Here is a 22036-nt window from a genome sequence, read left to right as displayed (position 1 = left end):
AACCCGATCACCAAGGGACTGTGGGTAGAGAGAGCCATGGTTGCCTCAAGGGAGAGGATGTTGACCATGGCCTTGCTGGGTTAGCTCATGTAGGACCTCACTACTCTGCTGACTTTGTGTAAGTTCAACATTTCTCATATTAAAAGGTTTTTAAAAATAGAATTTCCAATTAGGATAAATAGACGAACAATGCTTGAAAACCACTAAAACCCTGCAAATACTCTATAATGCATAGAAAGTACCCAATACACAATGCAAACATTAGAACTACTTGTGGATTTGCTCTCGTGTAGCCAATTTATCTTTTCAATAAACTTGTTTCTACCTAGACCCCACTCTTCTCATAGCTGTTGGGGTTAGCAGCCAGGCCAGTTTGCACCAACAGAGGACACTCCCAGCACCGCTTGGGTCCCCAAGGACACATTTGGGTATGGGGAATCAAGTGCCAAGTGGAATCAGGTGAAGACACCAGGTAAGCCCTTTCCAGGTCCCCAGACATGATAAAACAATAAGCAAACAGGAAGGCTGCCTGCACTGTGGAATGTTTTCCAGGATGACTTCAAAAGGCAGCCAAGGCTGCGAGTACCAACTTGGGGGGAAGCGTGCATTTGGCCCCACCTGCTCCCTGCCAGACAGGCCTGGACTGGGAAGGAGCAAGAGGGAGAGGGAGAGAGGGAGAAGGAAGCGAGGAAAAGAAGGAGAGAGAGAAGAGAGGGAGAAAGGGAGAGAAGGGAGATAGATGCTCTGGCCAGAGCCAAAGGCACTAACCCCACACTAACCACAGAGATGGAGAGAAGTGGGGTGGAGGCACGACAACATTCATAGAGTGGCCTTTCAGACCTTTGGAAAGCCCTTCTCTAGGAGAGGTCTTTTTGGAGTGGGACCTAGAATTACTTGGTCCCTGTGGGTGCAGTTCAGAGAGGCCCTCCAAGGAGCCTGCCCTGTGCTCTGAGCTAAGGTTTCTTGGGGGGAGGATCTACTCCAAAGTGTCACATTGGCTGCCATTCAAGGGGGAGGCAACTTATGGAGCGCCATGAAGTCACACTGGGGAGGGAGTGTTGAGACCATGCTTCCCCCACCCTGGGGTCTCACCAGCAGACACTATGGGCAGGAGCTAGCTTGAATGCCACCTGAATCTCCCCACATCCTCCCCACTGGCCAAGAGGACACAGGTTCTCAGATGCACTCAGGGCTGACCTCCTTGGGATTCAGTGGCTGCCAGATAACAGGGACAGGAGGGCAGCTCAGAGAGCTGTAATGGCTGCTGGCTTCTTGCTGCTCCTGCTGAAGGGCAGCTGAAGACACGAGCACAAGGCTGAGCTGAGTGATGGGCCATGGCTGATAGGTCCTTGGAGGGTCCCTGCACAGGTAGGATCCTTCCCAGAGGCTTGCATGTCCCATGAGAGGCATTCACACACCTCACAGAGTGGAGCCCTAAAGGGGACCCTACTGACTCATCAAGTCATGGCTCAGACAAAGACAGAAATGCTCCCTGTGTGTGAGGAGCCACCCACAGGGAGGGGACAGTGGTAGAGGAGTCCCAGATGGGGCTTGGCAGCCACTTCCCACCAGGAGTGTGCCAGAGCCTGCTCTGTGCTGCCTAGCAGGGTGACTCCTGGCTTGTGCTCCTCAGCGGGGCCATCCAGTCTCTCTGATATTATAGGGGCTCCCAACCCATGGCAGCATTCCAGCATGGCCAAGTCCTGGAAGGCAGGTTCAGAAGGGGAATCAGAGCCACGCACAGCACTGCTGCTCCACAACAGGGGACTGGATCATGAGCAGCAGCCAGCTAGGCTTCCTTGCCATCCAACATTCCATGAAGGTTCCACAAGTCAGAGCATCCAGCAGGAGCTCAAAGTGAGGGCTGGGGCAGGGGGTGTTAGGGAAGGTGATATTCACTGTCCCACGGACAGAAAGAATGACTCTCTTCCCCCCACAACCTTCTGAAGATGCTGGCCCCCTGCAGGCTGCTGCTGCCTCTCAAAGGTGGAGTGTAGGCTGAGCACAACCTGGCTGGATGGCTCTGGGAGGCAACACAGGACAAGGCTAATCCTCCATGCATACATGTTGACCTTCCATCTCTCCACAGCTCCAGACAGACAGTGTCAGGACCACTGCTTCGCAAACACAGACAATGAGGCAGAAAGAAAGTTTATTTGCTCAAGGGTATGCACATAAGACAGCAAGAGAACTGGAATTTGTAATGCAGTCTTTTCAAAGAGGCACATCCTTCACCAGCACACTCAGCTCCCTGGGCCCCCACAGCGGCCATGCTCTTGATCCCCAGCTGACCATGCCTGGGCCCCCACTGAGGTAGCCCTGCCTGCTGGGACAGGCTTTACTCCCCTATAAAGCCTTGAGCGGTGATTAAGCCTTACTGCAAGTCAAGAATATCAACTCGAGGGGAAGACAGTCCTAATGACCCACCAACTCTCTGGGCAGCTTGGCATTTCTGGGCACAAAAAGGAGGAAAGACTGACTCCCAGTGGTCTTACGGGGTGGTGGCCAGGGGCAGCCTGGACTTGTGACACCAATACTAGGTCAATACCAGGTAAGGAGGGAGGTCAGCCCAGACGAATGCTGCCCCTACCCTGGCAGAAGGGCACGAACCAACCCTTAATGATCCGAGATGCTGCCATTGTGCCTCAATTCCCAGCGCTGCAAGGAGTGCTACCAGTCCATAAGACTGGACATAGACCAGGCAGCCTGTGTCTTCCAGAGCCTGTGTCTTAGTGTGCCTGACTGGTCCAGGGAGAGAGGTGAGGTCTGTGCTCTTGCCCCCAGAGGACCAGCGAGGGGACTCTGCATATCCACAGAGCTTACATCTTGAGGAGGCAACACAGTCTCTGCCAGCACCTTCTCTCAGGACACACATTCCTGGCCCTGGTCAGCAGAATAGAACTGAGTAAAACTTGGCTGTTCTTGGAGCCACTGTGGGGAGGGTTTCTCAGGTGGCTCTGGTGATACCTGGGGGCTGGAGGACAGCAGACAGGTCTGGTCAGGGGGATACTCTACCCAGAGTGTCCTACCCTGCTGGGTAGATAGGAGCAGCCCCAGAACAGGGCTCCCTTCTGGGGGAGCCTCTTTGACTGTACAGTGGTACAGGGGCTAGGAGGCAGGAGATCCCAGCTCCCAGAGCTCCCCACCCCCGAGCTGGTACAGTTCCACCCATGCAGACCACATGTCCAGGAGAGAATGGGCCCTGCTTGCTCTCTCTCACAGAGCCCAGCCCTACAGGATCCATGTGGGGCCCAGGCGATTGCTGCCAAAAGGGGTTTGTGGGTCGGGCAATGATTGTGAGCAGAAACAGACTTACATGTACTTAAAATACCTCCCAGGTGGTCCCTGTAGCTGGGTATAGCTCCCTTAATGCTCCGGTATGTCACAGACACTTCTAGATGGAAAAACACATGGTCCAAGGCAGGAAACTGAGGAGGAGGGTGCAGGGCCGGCTTCAGGTGGGCACAGCCTGGGCAGGCCCAAAGGGATTAATGCCCTGATGTCACTGTTTTGAAATTCGTCACAATTCTAGAACAAAGGGTCTGGATCTTCATTCTACACTGGGCCCCATGAATGATGCAGCCACTCCTGGCAAGTGGATGAGGAGAGCCTGGGATGGGCCACTGGTGTTCATTTTCACAGTGTGCCAGCCTCCACTGTGTCTCAGTTTCTCCAGCTGCAAATCAGAGAAGGGCATGCTGGGAGAGGAGCAGACAGGGCAGGTACAAGCAGGCCTCACCTTTGCATAGGTATGTACTCCACAGAACTCATACTTCAGATTCACAGCTGCTGTGTGTAGATCCCTTTACTACCCCATTTCACAGTTTGGAACACTGTGGCTGGGAGGTAAGAATCTCGGGGTTTGGTACAATGGCTAACAAAGTGGCAGTGGGCATCAGACACTGGAGTCAGTCAGCCCACCAGGAGGCTTGCTGCTGGCCCTTTCTGCCAGGAAGGGCTGCCTGGCCTGTGGGCTCAGACCTGCCTCTGCTGAGAACTGCCTCTCTGGCCTTTTGGGTAGGTCAACACAGCAAGATTTGCAAGGCCTTCCCTACCCATACCTTTCATCCCTGAATGCCACGTTGTGCCAGGATCCTCCCTCATACCTCATCTAACGTTTCTGCCTGAATACTGCAGCCCATGGTTCTGGCTGCTCAGGTGGCCCCTGCTGCACAGCACTATGCTGAGGGGTGAGGAGCTGGCCCTTCCTCACACAGGATGATGGGTCCCATGCCGCTCATGGCACACCTGCCCAAGGCTCACATCACTGCTCACGTTCAGAGAGACCCCATCGGCTCCCACTCTGCCCGACCCTGACAGGGAAAAGGTGTGGAAATCACATTCAGCAGGGACCAAGTGCTATCCTGCTCTGACCAGGCCCTCTTCTCCCCCCTCCCCCGACATCTCCTTCACAAGCAAACCCACCACAGTGTCTGCCAGGTGGGTTCCGATGGCTACATTTAGTACAGCCCCAGCCATGGTGTGCCTTTACCTTGTACCATTTTGTAGCCTGGAAAGGTAGTTTGCAATGCTCCCCATTTGGTTTGCAGATTTAAATTATTTGTATTTGGGTACAAATGGAAGCAGGCCCACACCCCCTTCCCTCCCTCTCTTTCATTCAACACTTCACAAGGGCACATGCGCTTGCACACACATCCTCATGCCCACGCTAGACTCTGAGCACCTCCCTTTGCAGTGAGCAGGATGCTGAGGACACTGCAGATGGTCAAGGGCTGTGCTCCTGCTTCTGGCTGTTTTACCTTGCTTTTTCTGGCTCCTGCTGCCTAGGGAGAGCCAGCATCAGAGAGGTGTAGGGACATTCCGTGTGCTCCACCCCGTTCACCTGCCCAAAGCACACGGTCCCTTGGTGCCTGCACAGCCCACACCTGAGTCTGGTGATCATCTTCCCACAAACACTCCTGAGTACCCATCCACAGCCTTGGCTCCCCTGTGCCCTGGAGGGTTGTCTCCAGCCCGCCCTGAGGCTGCAGGCCAGCCTCTGGCCCAAGCAACCCAGCTAACTTCTCCATGAGCAGTAAGTGGCTACCCAGCTCTGCCAGCAGGCTCTGATCCCAGCCGGGGTGGGATCACCCACCTTCCCTGGGTGCCCTCAGCCTGAGGTGGCCCACAGAGCTCTCCTACACCTACTCTTATTCTCTCAACACAGCTTAGAAAGTTATGTTAACCTCTCCTGTTTCACTTGCTGAGTGAATGCTGCAACCTTGGTGAGCTGACACTGATACACACATCTCTCATACACACACTCATTCTCACACACACATGGTTACAAACTCAACACACACATCCTTTGGCTCACTTAGTGTAGAGTAGTATAGCAAAGCCTAGTCCTGACTGTGGGCTCATCTTTGCCAGCTCTCCATGGTCCTGGCCAGCTATTGGGGCCACACACAGCTCGCCTGAGGAGCCTCTGCTTTTGCTGCCACCTTCCGTGGTACATGCGCTGCCCTCTGACCACGACAGTCCAGATCTGGGCATGTGCTTCCTGGACAGGTGCTCCTGGTCTCTCACCCCAGCTCAGGCCTGTCTTCCCAGCTGCTATGAGCACTGGTGATCACTCACTGGGGCACGCAGTCACCCTGCCAGGGAAAGGCAGAGAGCCCCCAACAACTAAAAATGATCCAGGATGGTAGTATGGAAACTGGAATTCAGGACTCCTAAGAAAGAAAAGTACAGTAATGGTGTGCTCTTAGAACTGGGTGGGGTTAGTGGCAGTGCCTACATCTGTGTGCAGGGCAGGCCTCTCCTGCAGAATCCACTGGCTGGACAGCCCTGGCTCCTGCCTTTGATGAGCACCAGATCGTGTAGATGACAGTTTTATTATAACCCAGCAGAATCTCCTTAACAGACGATTTCCTAATGCCATCATCTTCGCTAGGAATGGGAAACAGACCCCTCCAGGTTCTCCCCAGGGGCAGCCCCTCCCTTTACAGGCCAGCTGTCCCTGTGCGAGTCCCTTCAGACCCAGCCCCAGTGCTGAGCACTAGTACCCTCTCAGGATGTGGCCTGTCCACACCATGGCCCCTTCAATCACATTCACATTTTCTGTCTTTTTTTTTTTAAAGATTTTATTTATTTATTTGAGAGAGTGTAAGAGAGCACAAGAGCAAGGTGAAGGGCAGAGGAAGAAGCAGGCTCCTTGCTGAGCAGGAAGCTCGATACGGGGCATGATCCCTGGGCTTTGGGATTGTGACCTGAGCGGAAGGTCAACCTTCCGTGGCTGTGGCTGAGCTCAACCACTTAAGCTAAGCCACCCAGGTGCCCCATGTTTCCTCTTTATTCTAGTGGAACGTTTGATACACATAAATGCATCATGCAGAACATTTACAGTGAAAGCAAATCCCACAGCAAACATCCATGAACCCACAGCCAACTTTACCGGACACTTAGCAACACTGCTGCCTCTCCTGGGTCCCCACCTTCCACCTCACCCTACTCATTTTGAACATGAACTTGGGGCTTGGGTTTCTCTTGCCTTTTCTTAAAAAAAATTTTTTTTTAAATCTACCTCATTCATGGAAGGTACTTTAGCTGTGTAGAGAATTCTGTAGGAAAGTTATTATCTCTCATTCCTTCAAAGGACTTTTTTTTTTTTTTTTTTTTTGGCTTTTGTTGCTGCTTCTGAGAACTCTGTGCTCGTTCTACTTGCATGTTCTACTTGGTATTCTCTCTTCTCTCTGGCTGCTTCTAGGACCTGCTGCCTTTGGTGTTCTCTCCAGTGGTACTACAATAAGCCAGCCTGCCAGCCTCCTGTGCTTGTTTCCTCCCCCTTGTCAACCCTCTGGATGTCGGAAGCTCCTTGTTCTTTCTCCTGTTCTCTCCTGGTAAACGGCAGCCCGTCCCAGAGCATTCATGGTCCGTGTTCATGAGCCTCTGTGCTGATGACTGCCCCGTTCTCCAGCCCTGACTGCTTTCCCAGTGCTAGGTGTAAATCTCCATGGCTTTCTGCAGCCTCTCCTGTCTTAGTCCACTTAGAGGAGGACCCAGATTCCCCCTCCCACCCATCCCCACCTGCTCCTCCCATCTTCCCACCCCAGTCAGGACACTACCCACCTAACTCTCACCTGGAGCTCTCCCATCTCCCACCCCTCCCACCAGCCCACAGACTGCCCTCTGCCATCCCCAGTGCAAGCTGCCATGCTCCCACACCTCCCTCAAGTGGATGATGCCACACTGCTCAAGGGGCCTTCCTGAGCCCACTCTTAACCCAAGGCCACCTGTACAGAGTAACCAGGGTCAGTCGGATCATGTTACTCTCTGCTTGAAGCCCTGTATTAACTGCCCATAGCTTGTAGAATAAAACAGAGTTTCTTACCAGGGATGAGGCCCCAACTGTCCTCCCCCCAACTCACCTCCTCCCCACTCTCTCGAGCACCCGCCTTCTAGGTATATCAGCCAATTCACTATATATGAGCTGAAAGAACAGACAAATGAGTGAACCAGTGAAGGCAATAATGAAGGAGCAAACCAATAAATACATGGTTTCACAAAGGGAGAGGAATCTGGGGACTTTTGGGAAATGGTACAAATTTGGGAAGACGGAGAGGGTGTAGCTAAGATACCCTGGCTGGGTCTGATGGGCACTGGGAGCCACAGGTGCAGTCAGCAGCAGGATGAGCTGGAAGAGCCACCTGGATGCTCCTCCTATGCTCATAAGACTCATAAGGGGCATGTGGTGCCCTCTAGTGCACTAGCCATCTTGGTGGGGCCAGTGGTGGGTGCTGAGCAAACAGCCACCAGGCTGACAACAAAACCTCTGATGCCTGCTCAGGAAATGACTTACTGGTGACTGAGGAACACTGCCAACTGGAGATGGTGGACAGAATGTGTGTGCTCACTTACACACACACACGCATGTGGGCTCACTCTGCAATCTCTATGCTTTGTCTCAGTAGGAGGTTCTGCTTTTACAAAGGATTATAATGTACAGATCAAATTTGCAAATCAAATTTATAAATAACAGGTTTGGGAAGCATACAAGGGAATCCCAGTTTTTACAATTAATTGTGGTAAAATACACATAAAATTAATCATCTTAATTACTTAATTATTTTAATGTCCCAACAAGGACATCAGTCACCATTACAGCAGTGCAGCTTCAGTTCCAGTCTTCCACTCATTCCCAAAATGCTGCCAGCAGCATGCAGTGGGAAGCCTGTGCCACCATGGCCACAAGGTTGGGTGGCCATCCTGGTGTGGGCTGGGCACACAGCAAGGGCAAACTGGATAGGCCATCACACAAGGAGGAGCAGGTGGGCATCCCGGCACATACTGGGTGCCTGAGTTTCCCATGATGAGCTCTGGGGCTCTGTTCCCAAAGGTTCTCTCTGGCACAGACCCCAGGGCTCCTGCCTGCCTGGCCAGGGGCACACACAGCTCTCAAGGCCCACCACATCCCTCCCTCCTGCCTCAGTCCTCACTGTGTGGTTCATGGCAGGGAAGGGCAGGGAGCCCAATGTGGGGTGAACTATCTCCCCGGACACTTGTCCTGTTGGGCCCTGACTGTAAAAGGTGGCTGGTAGCCTGGGTGAGCAGCTGGATGGAGGAAGAGAGACCTGGAAGCCAGCCCTTGCCTCAGAGATGCCACTCTGCACACACAGGCACACCCCACTACCTTTGTGAAAAGCTCTTCCTTGCACACCTCTCCAGAGCTCTTGTCCTTGGCCAGGAACGTCACTCCCCCCATTCAACGACGGGAAAGAGAAGCTGAGGTTCATCTCTCACACTCGGGTGGAAGTGCAGTCAGGGCCCAGGGCTCCTGACACTGCTTGTATCGCCTACGTAGACCTCTGCCAAAAGTGGGGAAGGGGTCTGGGCATGGTTGAAGTTTGGGGGAATGAGGCCAATGACTGAGGTCTACAGCCCGGGTAGCATGGGAGCCAGTAGTCCAGATGCACTCTTTGCACACAGGCCCCTGCTTTCTGCTCTGAGGGGCCTGGGCCCCAGGCTGTATTCCGCATGCACCCGCAACCACTGCCCACACTTCCACACCAGTCCAGGCCAGCTGCAGTAGCCTCACTGAGATGATGGACGCTCCTGCCCAAATGTGATTTTCCAGCTGCTGCTGAGTTAATCACCAGCCTCACTGGCAGTTCCTTCCGGCTTCTATGCAAAGGAAACTGCCAATTAGGTTGCAATTAATTTCTTACCCGGGGCAAGGCCTGGATGGAAAAAGACTGGCCACCCAAGTGGCCTGCTGATGACTGTGTGTGGGTCACCAGGCCCGCTTGGCTCCTGGACTCTCCTGCCCTGAGGCCCCAGCTGACTCCGGGTGTGCTGGCCCTGGTCTGGGGGTGACTGGCCAGGACATCACCAGCTTTGACTCTGGTGCCTCTGCTTGGGGAACTGTCCCTCATGCTCCCAGAAGGGCACAGTGACTTAGATCTAAACAAATGTGTCACCCCACCTACCCTGAGTTCCTGAACAGAGATGGTCCTGCTCATTTTTGTCTTCCCCCCAGCACTCTTTGTGCAACATTAACTAGCAAGAATTCTACAGTACACTTTTGGCGAGAGACTCTGTTCTAAAGTACTTTCCGTGCATTGTTCCATTTAATTAACACAACTGCCAGAAGTAGGGATGATTATGATGCTTGTCTTGCAGAGGGGGAAACTGAGGCAGAGAGAGACTAAGTACCATGCCCAAGGCCATTCAGACGGTAAGCCAAGACTTAAGCTAAGGGTCCTGCCTTGGGTGGTATGCGTGGCCGCCAAGCCCTTCTGCTCAGTGACGGCTGTATGTGCGCACACACGTGCAGAGAAGCCAGGGCACTAGGACCTGGGACACCAACCCACCTGCTTCCAGACCAGCTAGAAAATGCCATCATAAATAACCACCCATACCTCCCTTAGCCTCTTCTAAAAAGCAGGTGCCCTAGAAGTTACCTGGTGTAAATATGTTAACATTTCAATGAAATGGGGTGAAGCTCAGGTAAGTGTGATGGTGAGTCTGCTCAGGCATTATCTCTCTGACAAGGACAGACACAGTAATGGTTGTGGCCTCAGAGGGGGCACTTGGCAGCTGCCCAACGATGCTAGGGGCCTGACATGTCCTGCTGGATACAGAATTGAGCCTCGAGGAATCCTTCCCTCCATCCCACTGGGTACTGTTTTCACCAAATACTTGAAAAGGTGGAATCAGCAAAGTCTAGTTTCTGCATATGCATGGTGACCCATGACTCCTATCTCCTGGGGGGTGGTCAGGGCAGCCCTTGGGAAGGTAGTACCTATACAGGCTGACTGGGACCAAAGCATCTGCACAAGCCAGCAATAGCGTGTTGGTCAGATCAGGGCCTACTGAGACTGCTATAACTCGATGGGAGCTGGAAGGCCACCCTATGGTCTGGATGTGCTTCCTTGTCAAGTCTGAGAGAACTAGAAAGGGCCCTCTCCAAGGAAGGCCCTTTTCTCAGGGATTCAAGGAACAGGCCTGGCCTCTTGCCCCCAATACACACTCCTTCCTACGTGAGGCAGGTTTGGGATGTCACAGTACTTCCACCGGGAGCTCCCCCTTACTCCCTCCCTGCAGCTTTGGACCTGCTCCTCCCTCCTCTCCCTATTCCCCACTATAAGCCAGGACAGGTGCAGTCAGAGTGAATAGCAGGTGAGACCCCACTCCCCCACCCCCACCGCCCCGACAGGGCCACCACAATCCCTGGAGCAGAAGCTGGGTTCTCTCTGGGGATGTGAGAGGCCTCAAAGAAGGCCCAAGAGTCTGCTCTGCTGGGAGGGTGTAAGGAAGAGAGCTGGGGAAGCCTCTGAGAGGGGCAGGTTCCAACATAGCATGGACCTGGGGCCAGAGAAGTCGGCAGGTCCTAAGGGTCCACTGCCCACCTAGGGCTTTCCCCATCTATATGGTTTCCGTATCTATATAAGGACAAGGTTGCATCTGATGCTGAGGCTCCTTTTCATTGTGATTCCCATATGAGTCTATGTGATAGAATTTATAGAATGAACTTCCTGACCAGGGACAAGTGGCAGGATGGTGGGCATGATAGAAACTGGGGTGGGCTTTGACCTAGGTGGTCTCTGTGCAGGGGAAGGGGGCTGGGCCATGGGATAGAATAGGATTAGAATCACAATTGTCTTCCTAGACCACCAATGATAAGGCAAAAAGACATGAGCCTAGATCCAAGAGAGAGATTTTAGTGCAACACATGGAAGCAGAAAGACAAGGGCAGAGCTGGGCCCAAGCCCATACCCCTTCACTAGGCCTCTCTGTGTGTCCAGCTTGGCATGCAGCCTTTCCAGGTCCATTCCCAGCTGTGAACCAGGACAGGAACCTCTCCTTGGAAGCGTGGTTGGGACAGGCCAGGTACAGAGCACCTGCAGACAGAAGCAGTTCTCTGTTCTCCCTCCTCCATTCTTCCTCTCCCACTCTGAAGGTGCATCTGCCTGGAGCCCACTAAGCCTTCCAGTTACTCCTCAGCCAAGGCCTACTTCTGTGCCACTGCCAAACACTCCTGTAGCTTGTGGGTGCAAGGGGGAGCAAATGCCCCAGAACACACTGCTGTCCCAGGAAAATGGCTTCTAGAGACCAGCAGCATGATATCACACAGCTACAATTATGATAATCAACTTACACCGGATCTGTCTGGTTATTTTTAGAGTCAAGATTGAGGTGTAGCAAGACAGGGCAGCCCTGAGTTCCCCTGCTGAGTCCTGCCTTGTCAGGTGGGCTGGGTGGGTTGCTGATTCCCGGCACCCCTCCTTTCCCTGGTCTTTCACAGGGTGATCCCTGGGCTGGGGCATCTTACACACAAATTGTGATGCCATTGTTTCTGGGGCATTCGAGCTTAATGTGTCTCAGGGTCCAGGTCTTCTGAGAATGTCCTCAGGGTCCCAGTGGGGTTATGGTGACTCAGCAGCAACCTCCCTCCCCTGCCCCAAACATCAGGTGAACCCAGGTCCTCAAAAGGGATCTAGGGCTCTCAGTGACAGAAATGCTACTGACACAGTGAAATGCTAATGACACAAAAGGGCTTCTCAGGAATACCCGGTGGAGGTTTGATAAAGCAAGGTAAACCCAATAACCTAAAGAACCCTCACCCAATTAAAACACGGGCAAATGGCCTGAATAGTATTTCTTCAAAGAAGATGCAAATGGCCAATGAGCATGTGAAAGATGTTCAACATCACTAATCATTAGAAAAATGGAAATCAAAAGTACAATGAGATACACTGCACCCAGTATGCTGGCTATAATTAAAACAAAACAAAACAAAAATCCAGAAAATAGCAAGTGTTGTTGAGGATGTGACAAAAATCAGAACTCTGACACACTGCTGGTGAGAATGTAAGATGGTGCAGCTGCTGTGGAAAACAATTTGGCAATTCCTCAAAAAATAAAACAGAATCACCATATGGCCCAGCAGTTTCACTCTTAAGTACATACCTAAGAGAACTGAAACCAGGGACGCAAACAGATATCTGTACACGAATGTTCACAGCAGCATTATTCACCATGCTAAAAGGTGGAAACAACCCAAATATCCAACAGTAGGTGAATGGATAAATAAATGTGGTATTTACATCCAAGGGAATGTTACCCTTACAAGGAAATAAAATACTGATACATGCCACAGTGTATAAGTACTTTGAAAATATGATGCTAAGAGAAAGATGCCAGAGACACAAAGGTCCATTTACATGAAATATCCAAAGCAGAGAAGCCCATAGAGACAGGACACGGAGCAGTGGTTACCATGGGCTGGCAGGGGGCGGGGGCCTAGGGGGCAATGCCTAGTGGCTTCGGAGTTTCCTTTGTGGTGATGAAAATGTGGTGGAACTACATAGAAGTGACATCTAGACAACACTGTGAATATACTAATAAATGCCACTGAATTGTTCACTTACAATGGTTGATTTCATGTTATGTGAATCTTACCTCACCAAAAAAAGCAAACTGCAATCATCTGCCTCCCATCCCATCCTAGTCCCCGGGCCCAACACAGGCGCTGGCTGTGCTGACCAGTGGAGCTGACATGGAGGTGGTGGGGCTCAGGGGTGCGAGTCTAGAGAAGGGGGCCCCCGAGAGTGCATGCAGGAGCCCCAGGGTGTGCATTCCCACTCCCCAGGCTCTCCTTTGTACCCTGGGCCTCTCTTGAGGAGAGAAGGGCCATGTGATGGGACTCCAAGCCACAGAACATGGGCAGAGTGCCCCTCCCTGAGCACATGGCTGGCCTGGAGCAGCTAGAGGGGCACCGCACCGCAAGCAGGAGAGTCACTAAGACGGGGGGGGGGGGGTCTCTGTTACAAAGTACAATCTCACCTGCCCTCAAAGATTCGAGTGGGTGGGAAGCTGAGAAGCAAAGAATATTTCAATGGCTTCTCACTCAAGACCCTTCAAGGTTCTGTGGAGTCATGTCTGTGGTCCTGCTGGATGAATGTGAAGACCACCCTGCGGATTGCCGACATGACAAAGCTCAAACCCTCCAGTGGCAAAGCACCCCCGCCCCCCCGTGCTAAGTGCACATTAACCCTGCTGCCAGCTACTCTAGGGCTAAGTGGCTGCTGGAACAGAGCCCTGCCCCCTGCCTCCACCCTCTCTCCTCCCCAGAAAGGACAGAGAGCAGTAGATGCCCCACAGCCAGTATCGGAGGGGCAGCATGGGGAGCAGGCAAGGAGAAAACCACCTGCACACACCCAGGACAAGCCCCAGGCCTGCCTTTCAGCATTTCACTGCTTCTGTCTTTGCTTGTTTCACTGGCAAGAGAAATTTAAAGAAAAAACTCACTAGACTCTCTAGATGCCTGCCATCACTCTGTACACCTCCAATTTAACTCCCCCCACACACCCCACCTTTGGGTCCCGGCACATAGAATGCACATTTTCCCCAGCATTGTCAAGGCCGTTAATTAAGTTTTAGGAAGTTGCATTTTTTTTCTTTTCCCCTTTCTAGAAGAGTGAGAATCACTGGGATTTGCTGGTAAATAGACATCTATGGGGGGTGGGGGTGGCACCAAACCAGCTTTGATGGGCAGTATCTTGCTGGGGGCCTTCTGATTTATTTTAGCAGCAGAGCCCTTTCTCCAATCAGTGATCAGGTCTGGCCGGTTGCTCAGAGCAGGGCTCAGAACTTCAACTCCCTGCATCCTCCCACTGGGCCATCCTGCCTTCTTAGCACTGCTTAGAGCCCTGGACCCTGAGGAACCCATCAGCATCCCTGTCACAGAGGAGCAAAGGTCCAAGATGGCAATGAGGTACAACTGCCAGTGCCTGAACCTGGGAGGGGGACTGGGGCCCCAGGACCTGCGCCTCCAGGGGCACAGGCATCTTCCCTGAGCTAGGCCTGGAACTGGGCCCTGCCTGTCACAGAACCCCAGCCTTGGCCACTCTGGGCTTCGATATTGTTATGGACAACCAGAACCAGCCAGCCCACAGGTGCACAGGTGACTTTTCTGTGGTGGTACCCAGGCTGCTGTACTCTGTGGAGCCACTCACAAGGCAAAAGCAAACAGAGGTGTTTGCTCAGGACTGGCCACCTGCTCTCCTTGGGGGCCCAGGTGGTACCTGAACTGCCAATCTCAAGGTCCTGTTGGCGTCATCTACCCCATGACTGTGTTTTCTAGGCGGATCAGCTCCCGGGGCAGGGGGCTGAGGGAACAACACTACATTGCTGCCTCCTCTTTTCCCACCTGATCCTTGCCCAGAGTCTCGGAGAAGATGGTGCAGGAGCCCACTGGCTTCACAGCTCCAGCCTCTGGGACAAAGGGAGGTCCCAGAGGCTCCTACAACCACACAGCTTTGAAGCCTGAGATGGACGGAAGCCCAGGTTTGCTCCCAGAGTTTAGGAAAGGTGGACAATAGAAAGACGGATGGGGAGGGAGGACAAGAAGGCCCAGTCTACATGGGCTCCCAAGTGTCTTGGACCTTCGGCTCAAATAAAAAACCTGCTAAGGTCTTCCGAGGTGAGGTAGAGAGCCCTGCCTCCAAAGTCACAGCCTCCCTTAAACCCCCAACACCAGGCCTGAACTGCCACTCTGGGGTGGTGAAGGGAAAGCCAGGTGGGCTCTAGGAGGCCTCCTGGGCATTCCCACCTCTTCAAGCCTCCCAGGATCACCCTCCCCAGGCCAGCAGAGGGCCACTTTCTGCACCTCCTCAGGCGGTCATCCAGTCCCCCTGCATGGAAGGGAGATGGGCAGGGGGACTGGATGACCCCTGCTGTCATTACCACATTGCAGTCCACAATCAGGATAGTCACCTGCCTGCCTGGCTGCCCACGGCCCTTTCCTACCCTGCCCCTTAGCCTGCTTCCTGCTGAGCACCTCCTCTGAAATCACACACATGTATTCGAGAGAAGTGATGGCTTAGTGCTTCCTTTACTGCCTACCCCCCCTCCCCCTGCCAACAGTGACAGCTCTGAGGTCAAAGGCCCTTATGTTGTCTCCCCGAAGGCATCCCCTGCCCTGGAGAAGCTCTCTAGGCAGCAGATGGTCCCTCTGGGAGTGTTTGTGGATCACTATTACTGTTATTGTTATTATTAAATCACTCATTCAGAGAAACAATTGCAGAAATGAGGAGAAGGAGGACACGGGGAGGGGGAGAAGGACATGGGGAATAGGAAAGCACAGGCAGGAGGAGGAAGAGGACACAGGGAGGAGGAGGACATAGAGAGGAGGGCATGGAGAGGAGGGTATGAGGAGGAGGACACTGGGAAGAAGAGGGCATGGGGAACAGGAAAACACAGGCAGGAGGAGGAGAACACGGAGAGGAGGACGTGGGGAGGAAGAAGAGGACATGGGAGGAGGAGAAAGACATGAGGAGGAGGCAGACATAGGAAGGGGAGGACATGGGGAGAAGGAAGAGGACATGGGGACCTGAGCTGAGTGCTGCCAAGGTTAGGCGCCCCTGCATTACCCTCACATCAGGAGGTGTCCTCCCCTACGCCCGCAGGAAGAGGGAGGGGATTCCACAGTAGAAATGCAGCCACTTCCACAGGATGGAAGGAAGCAGTACTAGGGGGCCGGGGGTGCCTCTCTAACTCTGCTTTCTTTCCGGGGTGCCTGATTGGGCGCATTCTTCTCCCAGTCTGTCCCGGAGCCCTGGGGAGGAGGTCTGTGTCCTGGATAAGGAGACACAGCTGCACCCATGCCCCGTGAAGCTCAGCACCCCACTGCATAGTAGCTTCTGTCACGTGCTGGGTCCCCAGGCAAAGGGTACACCCTCACAGAGATCTCCTCCTGCCACACAAGAGTACACATGTCCCTCTCCTGGGGCTGGCTATGCCAGGGCCATGCCTGGGGGCTGTCTCTAAACCCGTAAGACTCCCAAACATCAGCTAAAGCAGTGGTCTGACCTAAGAAATCAGCCATGACCCTGAAGAGCTCCTGTTTCAAGCACAGCACCACACTTCATTCCCATCGCTGTGCCAGACTGGTGGAGCCCTGAGCAGGTGGGTGAGCCGGCTCAGGGCTACCTTCCCTTCCCAGGATCCCTCTCAGCCCCATCCCTGGGCCCCACCACCACTGGCCCAGAGAGAAGGCACTGCTGAAAGCCAGAGGCCTGGGGTGGGGAATCACTAAGTCTTCTCCACCAGCTGTATGTAGGGCACAGTTTCCTCACCTGTGAAATGGGAAACCAAGGCCATGTCCCTCAGGGTTCCGGGAGGTTACAGGGAGCTAGCAGACATGCAGTGCTCAGCTGAGCACCAGCAGGCTGTGAGCTCCCTTGGGGTGGCTGCTGCTGACATCAGCCTTATCCTGTTAAGACCAGAGGACAGAGGAGTCCTCTCTCAGGTCACAGAGAGGGGTAAGGCCTCAGGGGGCTGTGGCAGCTTCCGGGCCCTCCAGTCACCTTGGCACCCTCAGGCTCCATTTTAACAGTTACCATCATTTTTAATTAGTTTTCTCTTCCCCTGGCTAAAAGGCCATTAGCTCCCCATTAGGTGAATGCATCCCATTTTCTTCACACCACCAAGGAAACAGTGATTTACTTAGCCATCCCTAAAGCAATTCTGCAGAATAAAGGCAATTTAGCAATGGGCTCAATAAACTTCCCCATTTGTTCTCCATTTGCAGGCCCTGCCCTTACTTAGGAGCCCACCGTGTCCCTGGTTAGGCTAGGAGATGTTGGGGGCCCAGGGCAGCAGCATGGGATGCCAGCAGCCCCCAGAAGTCAGAGTGGCTTCGTAGGGACACAGGCTAGGATGGAGGAGAAAGAGGGAAGAGCCCAGGTGAGCTGGTAAAGCGGGACTTGTCTTCTACTGGTCCCTGGCCAAGGAGAGAGAGGGGCCAAAAGAAAGTGAGAAGTAGGTGGCAGCCTTCCCAGCAGGGGCTGCTCTGACATCTGCTGGTTCAGGCATGAGTGGCCCACCCAGGCCACACTGCAGAGGGCTGGGCCTGGCATCCTGGAGAGGGAGCGTGCCAAGCCATGGCAAGTCTTCCCTTCTTTGCTGCCAGGGAGTGAAAGTCCTAGAGGCCTGTAGGGAGAGAGAGCAGGTCCTTCCTTGAAACCATAGGTGCTGAGCAAAAGGGAACCCAAGAAGCCAGGCCAGGAAGATGAGAGATGTGAAGCCTGCTGGGAAAATGCAGGAGTCAGGGAAATGGTGCTGGGTGAGGTGTCAGCCTGGGAGAGCCCCAGAGCTCGGACTCAAACTGCTCATCCACATCCCAAGGGCGGCTGTTTCTGTGTCAGCAGCAAAATGCCAGAAACTCTTCTAGGAACAGGTCTTAGATGGAGGTTCCCCAGCTCTGGTTCTAGGATTGCTGGGGCTGATGGGCTCTGTCCTTGAGTGTATGAGGGGGTGAAGGGCAGGGGTCCCTATGTATATATGTGGGAACCCAATATGTGTACATGGCAGGAAAAGGGGCTGGGTTCCCTGGGTGAAGGTGGAGTATGAGGGTGATCAGGCCTCACTCACTGTGGGAGTGTGTGTGTGTCTACAGGCAGCACGATCACAGATCCTTGAGCAAGAGCAGGAGTGTGTCTTGTGTGTGTGAGAGAGACAGAGACAGAGAGAGACAGAGACAGGGAGAGATACAGAGACCCTGTGTGTGTATGTGAGTGTGTGTGTGAAAGAGAGAGACCCTGTGTGTGTACGAGAGAGACCCTGAGAGAGAGAGAAACCCTGTGTGTACATGTGTATGCACATGTGCACACAAACCCACCCACACGTGGACAGCATGATGTAGGAGAGGAGTCTGTGTCGGTACCTCTTCCTAAAGGCACATGTGCTCACGCACTATGCCAGCGTGCACACACAGAGGGAACAAGCTGCGGGTATCTGTTCACGTCCCGTGGCCTTGCCGTGAGTTCTCCTGTTCCCACCTTTCTGGCTGGCTCTGAAGCAGCGGGGCCCCTTCTTCTAGGCCCCTGCCTCTTCATCTGGGTTGCCTCCCTACACCCCTCCTGTCAGTGCCCCAGCACAGAAGAGAGCTTCCCGCCTCGGGGAATTGTCAGCCAAAGGGGAAGCTCTCCCCTAGAGACTCAGAGCATCTCTTGGCTGAAAGGCGGGGCTACTGGGATGCTGTGTCCACAAGAGGGCGCCCGAGGCCACGCGGCTCTCAGCCTGGGTGGGTCCTGGAGCAGCAGCAGGGCCGCGGGGGGCGGTCTGGTTCAGCTCAGTGAGAGCCAGCCTCATCAGCTCCACGGTGGCTTCAGGGGAAGGGTGCCCATATTCCTCTCCAAGGGCCCCAGCTGTCTCCTCCTGGGTGCTGCAGGGCCACTTCTCCACTCTCAGCATCGGCCAACGGGGGTTTCTTGGTGATTCCAAGGGAAGGGTGGGCAGGGTGGGACGCTTCTGTTCCCTGGATCAGAGAGCCTGTCTTTGGCCACCAAATTCTGTGGGCCAGGGGTGTGAGAAAGCCACCTGTGTTCCTGCCAAGTGCCACAGGCAGACCCTGGCAGCCTGGGCCCCACAGTCTAGCCCTTAAAGCCTCCCGGCACCCCAGCTCAGCTCATGGCTGTGGAAGAGCACAGGGAAATCCTCTGCAGGGTGCAGAAGCTGGCACAGGTCGCCTAGCCAGCTCTGGCTTCCGGCTCACACCTGACCACACACCTACAACTACAAAGTTACAACTGAGAGTTACAAGAGACCTTTAGAGCATTCTATTTGTGTTTACTTCTGCTCTGACTGCAGCCTCCTAGGGGTCTTCCCCCAGCAGCCCAGTGACCCCAGACTTTTAACACAGGAAACAGACCCTCTCCCCCTCTTTCCTTCTCAAGGCAAGGGAACGGCTTCTCCCCTGTCCTCCCCACGATGGGCTGGGAAGGCAGATTCCGGCTTCAGGATCTGCCAGGGAATCTCAGGATCCAGTTACACAAACGAAGCCTTGAGGCAGGTCTGTGAACCCAGAGTCTGCCAGAGCAGGGGCAAGAGGCAGGGGACCACCACTTCCCCTGTCCCTGAGGGCCACAGGGAGAGAAAGGCCTTTGTAAGCAGCGGGGGAGGGCGGCCTTCCCTGTTCGTACATCAGCCCCGAAGGAGGAGATCCAGTCAAGGCTGGCTCGAGGGAACCTAAATGCATGGCCAAGGGGCTTAAGGGGCTTAGAGACTCTACTGCCGCAAGCTTCATGCCGCCCGAGCGCGGGCTGGCGCGGGGAGCAGCCTTCGCCAGGCCACATCCCAGCCTCCGGCGCCGAGCCGGCCGCTGGCAGCGCAGGGTCCCGCCCCGCTCCAGGGTGGCCCAAAGCGCTCGGCACAGGTCGGCCCAGAGCCGACTCCCGGCCCCGACGGCCGCCCTCCGTGGCCCTGGCGCGCGACTGTAGAGCTGCCTGTTGGCCTCGGGCCACGCGGGCTGCGCTGGGCCGCTCGGAGCGGGCCCTCGAGGGCAGCCTCCCAGCAGCCTCGGGCTCTTGGGTTTTTGAAGACCAGGGCGGCAAAGACGCACCCGGGGCAGAGCGACCTCCTCTACAAGAGCGGGTCCCCCCGCACCCCGCGGAGGCAGCGCGGCCGAGCCGGGGCAGGCGCCGAGGTGCGGCGGGGTCGACGCCAGGACGGAACGACGTGCAGGGACCGAGCTGGCCGCGCCGAGTCGCGGGCTTTCGCGGCTCCTACGCGGCTCCGCACCTGGGGGCGGCCCCGGCGTCCGTCCGCTGGGCTCCCCGGCGCGGCTGCGGCTGCGGCTGCGGCTGCGGCTGCGGCTGCGGCTCACGCCCTGGGCACGGAGCCCGGCCCGTTGCGGCGGGGCCTCGGGCGCCGGGACCGCCCCCCGTCGCCCCGCGCTCAGCCCCGGCCGGTGCCCGCCGCCCGGAGGAAGCGTCTCCCAGCGCGCCCGCCGCCGCCCGCCGCCGCCGCCAAGTTCGCCCCCGGCCGCCCGCAGGACTCACCTTGGCCGAGCAGCGGCAGCAGCAGCAGCAGCCGCAGCCCCGCGGCGCGGGCGGTCGCCGTCGCCGTCGCCGTCGCCGTCGCCATGGCCCGTGCGCGCCGGGGCCGCGGCGGGAGGGCTCGGTGCTGGGGCCGGGTCTCGGCGGCGGGCGGGCGCTCAGCCTGGCCGCCCCATGCCTGCCCGGGGCGCGGCGGACACCGGGGCGCGGAGCGTCGGGGCGCGGACCCCGCTGCTCGCCGCCGCTGAGCGCCTGCCTCGGGGTCGGGGCGCGGGACTGAGGCGCGGAGGGCGCGGGCTGCGCCGGAGCGGCGGGCAGGGGCGGGGCGGGGCGGGGCGGGGAGGGGCGGGGAGGGGAGGGGCGGGGCGGGGGGGCCTGGGGGCGGGGCCGGGTGCGGGGTGCGGGCGGGGTGCGGGCGGGGTGCGGGCCGGGCGGGGCCGGGGTGCGGGTGGTGGGGGAGGGGGCGGCCGGTGCGGGTCCCGCGCGGCGCGGAGAGAAGGCGGGCGCGGGGCGCGGGGCGCGGGGCGCGGGGCGCGGGGCGCGGGGCGCGGGGCGCGGGGCGCGGGGCGCGGGGCGCGGGGCGCGGGGCGCGGGGCGCGGGGCGCGGGCGGAGCGACGTGCGGGGCGCCGGCCTCCCGCCCCTTCCCCGGCCGCGTCCTCAGCGTGCGCGCGGGCTCGCGGTTGCTGCGCGCGGTGCTCGCCGGCCGCCGGGTGAGGGCAGGGGACGGCGCGCGGCGGCGGGTCGGTCGGGGCCGGCCGCCACCCCGCCCTCAGGCCCCGCGGAGCGCATCCTCCGCCATTTCTCGGAGGGGGACGGGCCGCGGTGGGAGGAGGGGGAGAGCCCGGGCCGGGGAAGGGGAGCCTGAGCGCTTTCTGCGCGCGCCTGGAGCGAGCCGGGCGCGTGGCTGACGGGGTCCCCTTGGCCCGGGGCTGCTTTGGGATCCGCCTCTCTGTAGGACTGCTCAGACCAATGGGAGCCGCAAACTGGCTCAGGCCTTCAGAGAGGCCTGGCACTGGCCGCCTATTGGGGTGCCTGGAGGGTGACAGTCCTCCTTTCGCAAACAGAAGAACTCTTAGGGTGTGGACTAGACTGGGTAGGAGAGCAACTAGCTGGAACCCAAAATAACTTCGTTTTTGCCCAAGTAAATGATGCCCATAAACGCACCCAGTCCTATATAAAGGGGGAGACTGAGACTCTGGGTCCCTAACATGCGGGGTCCTGGGGTAAGGTTGGAGTTGGAGTCTAAGTTTCTAGAAAAGTCCATCGTTCTCCCACTCCTACCTGTCTTCTGAGGTCTGGCCTCCACCTAGGTGAAGAGGAATAGAAGCCCATGGGGCCTTGGGGTGGGAGGGGCGAAGGTGGGAGGCCTGGAGTGCCCCTTCTTCAGCGTCTCTTCGTCCTGCTGTGCAGAGAGCCCCGCCCTCTTCAGGGCTGAGCAAGAGATGAGCGCATCACTCTGCAGATATGAAGTCAAAGTGAAGTCACCCTGGCAGGCAGGAGGAGCTGCCCGAGGCTTCTGCCAGCAGAGATGTCCAGAGCAGGCCTGCTGGCTGGAGGCCAGGGCGCTGTGCTGCCAGCTCAGGAGAGCCACCCTGCGGCCACCAGACCTTGGGTTGCTTGCCAGATACCACCAGAGCCCCAGGGCCTTGGATTTTTGGGTCTGGAGTTTGCCATGGGAGGGCTCTTGGGTGCAGGCAAGCCTTACTCCTGGTGCTAATAAGGACTACCAAGGCTGTGTTACTCAGGCCTGCCC

The 22036-nt window shown here is 56.3% G+C and overlaps 1 protein-coding gene across 3 annotated transcripts in view; it reads right to left on the bottom strand.

The window, feature by feature from the left end:
- RET (ret proto-oncogene) overlaps positions 1-21672 on the bottom strand; it is a 51210-nt gene extending 29538 nt beyond the window's left edge. Inside the window, exon 1 of one of the 3 annotated variants that reach the window (XM_072806188.1) lies at positions 21565-21672. Coding sequence is in view for 2 of the 3 variants with exons in the window: in XM_072806189.1 (XP_072662290.1) it covers positions 20286-20370 (85 nt within the window). In the remaining variant the exon portion in view is untranslated. Of the gene's footprint in view, positions 1-20285; positions 20402-21564 lie in introns of those variants that run through there. The other 2 variants (XM_072806189.1, XM_072806187.1) reach the window with 2 other exon arrangements.
- Positions 21673-22036: the final 364 nt, after the last annotated feature.

The sequence above is a fragment of the Canis lupus genome, chromosome 29 (genome assembly GCF_048164855.1).
Source record: "Canis lupus baileyi chromosome 29, mCanLup2.hap1, whole genome shotgun sequence".
Classification (NCBI taxonomy): domain Eukaryota; kingdom Metazoa; phylum Chordata; class Mammalia; order Carnivora; family Canidae; genus Canis; species Canis lupus.
The sequence above is the reverse complement of the archived record's forward strand: the minus strand, read 5'-3'. Positions and strand labels throughout refer to the sequence as shown.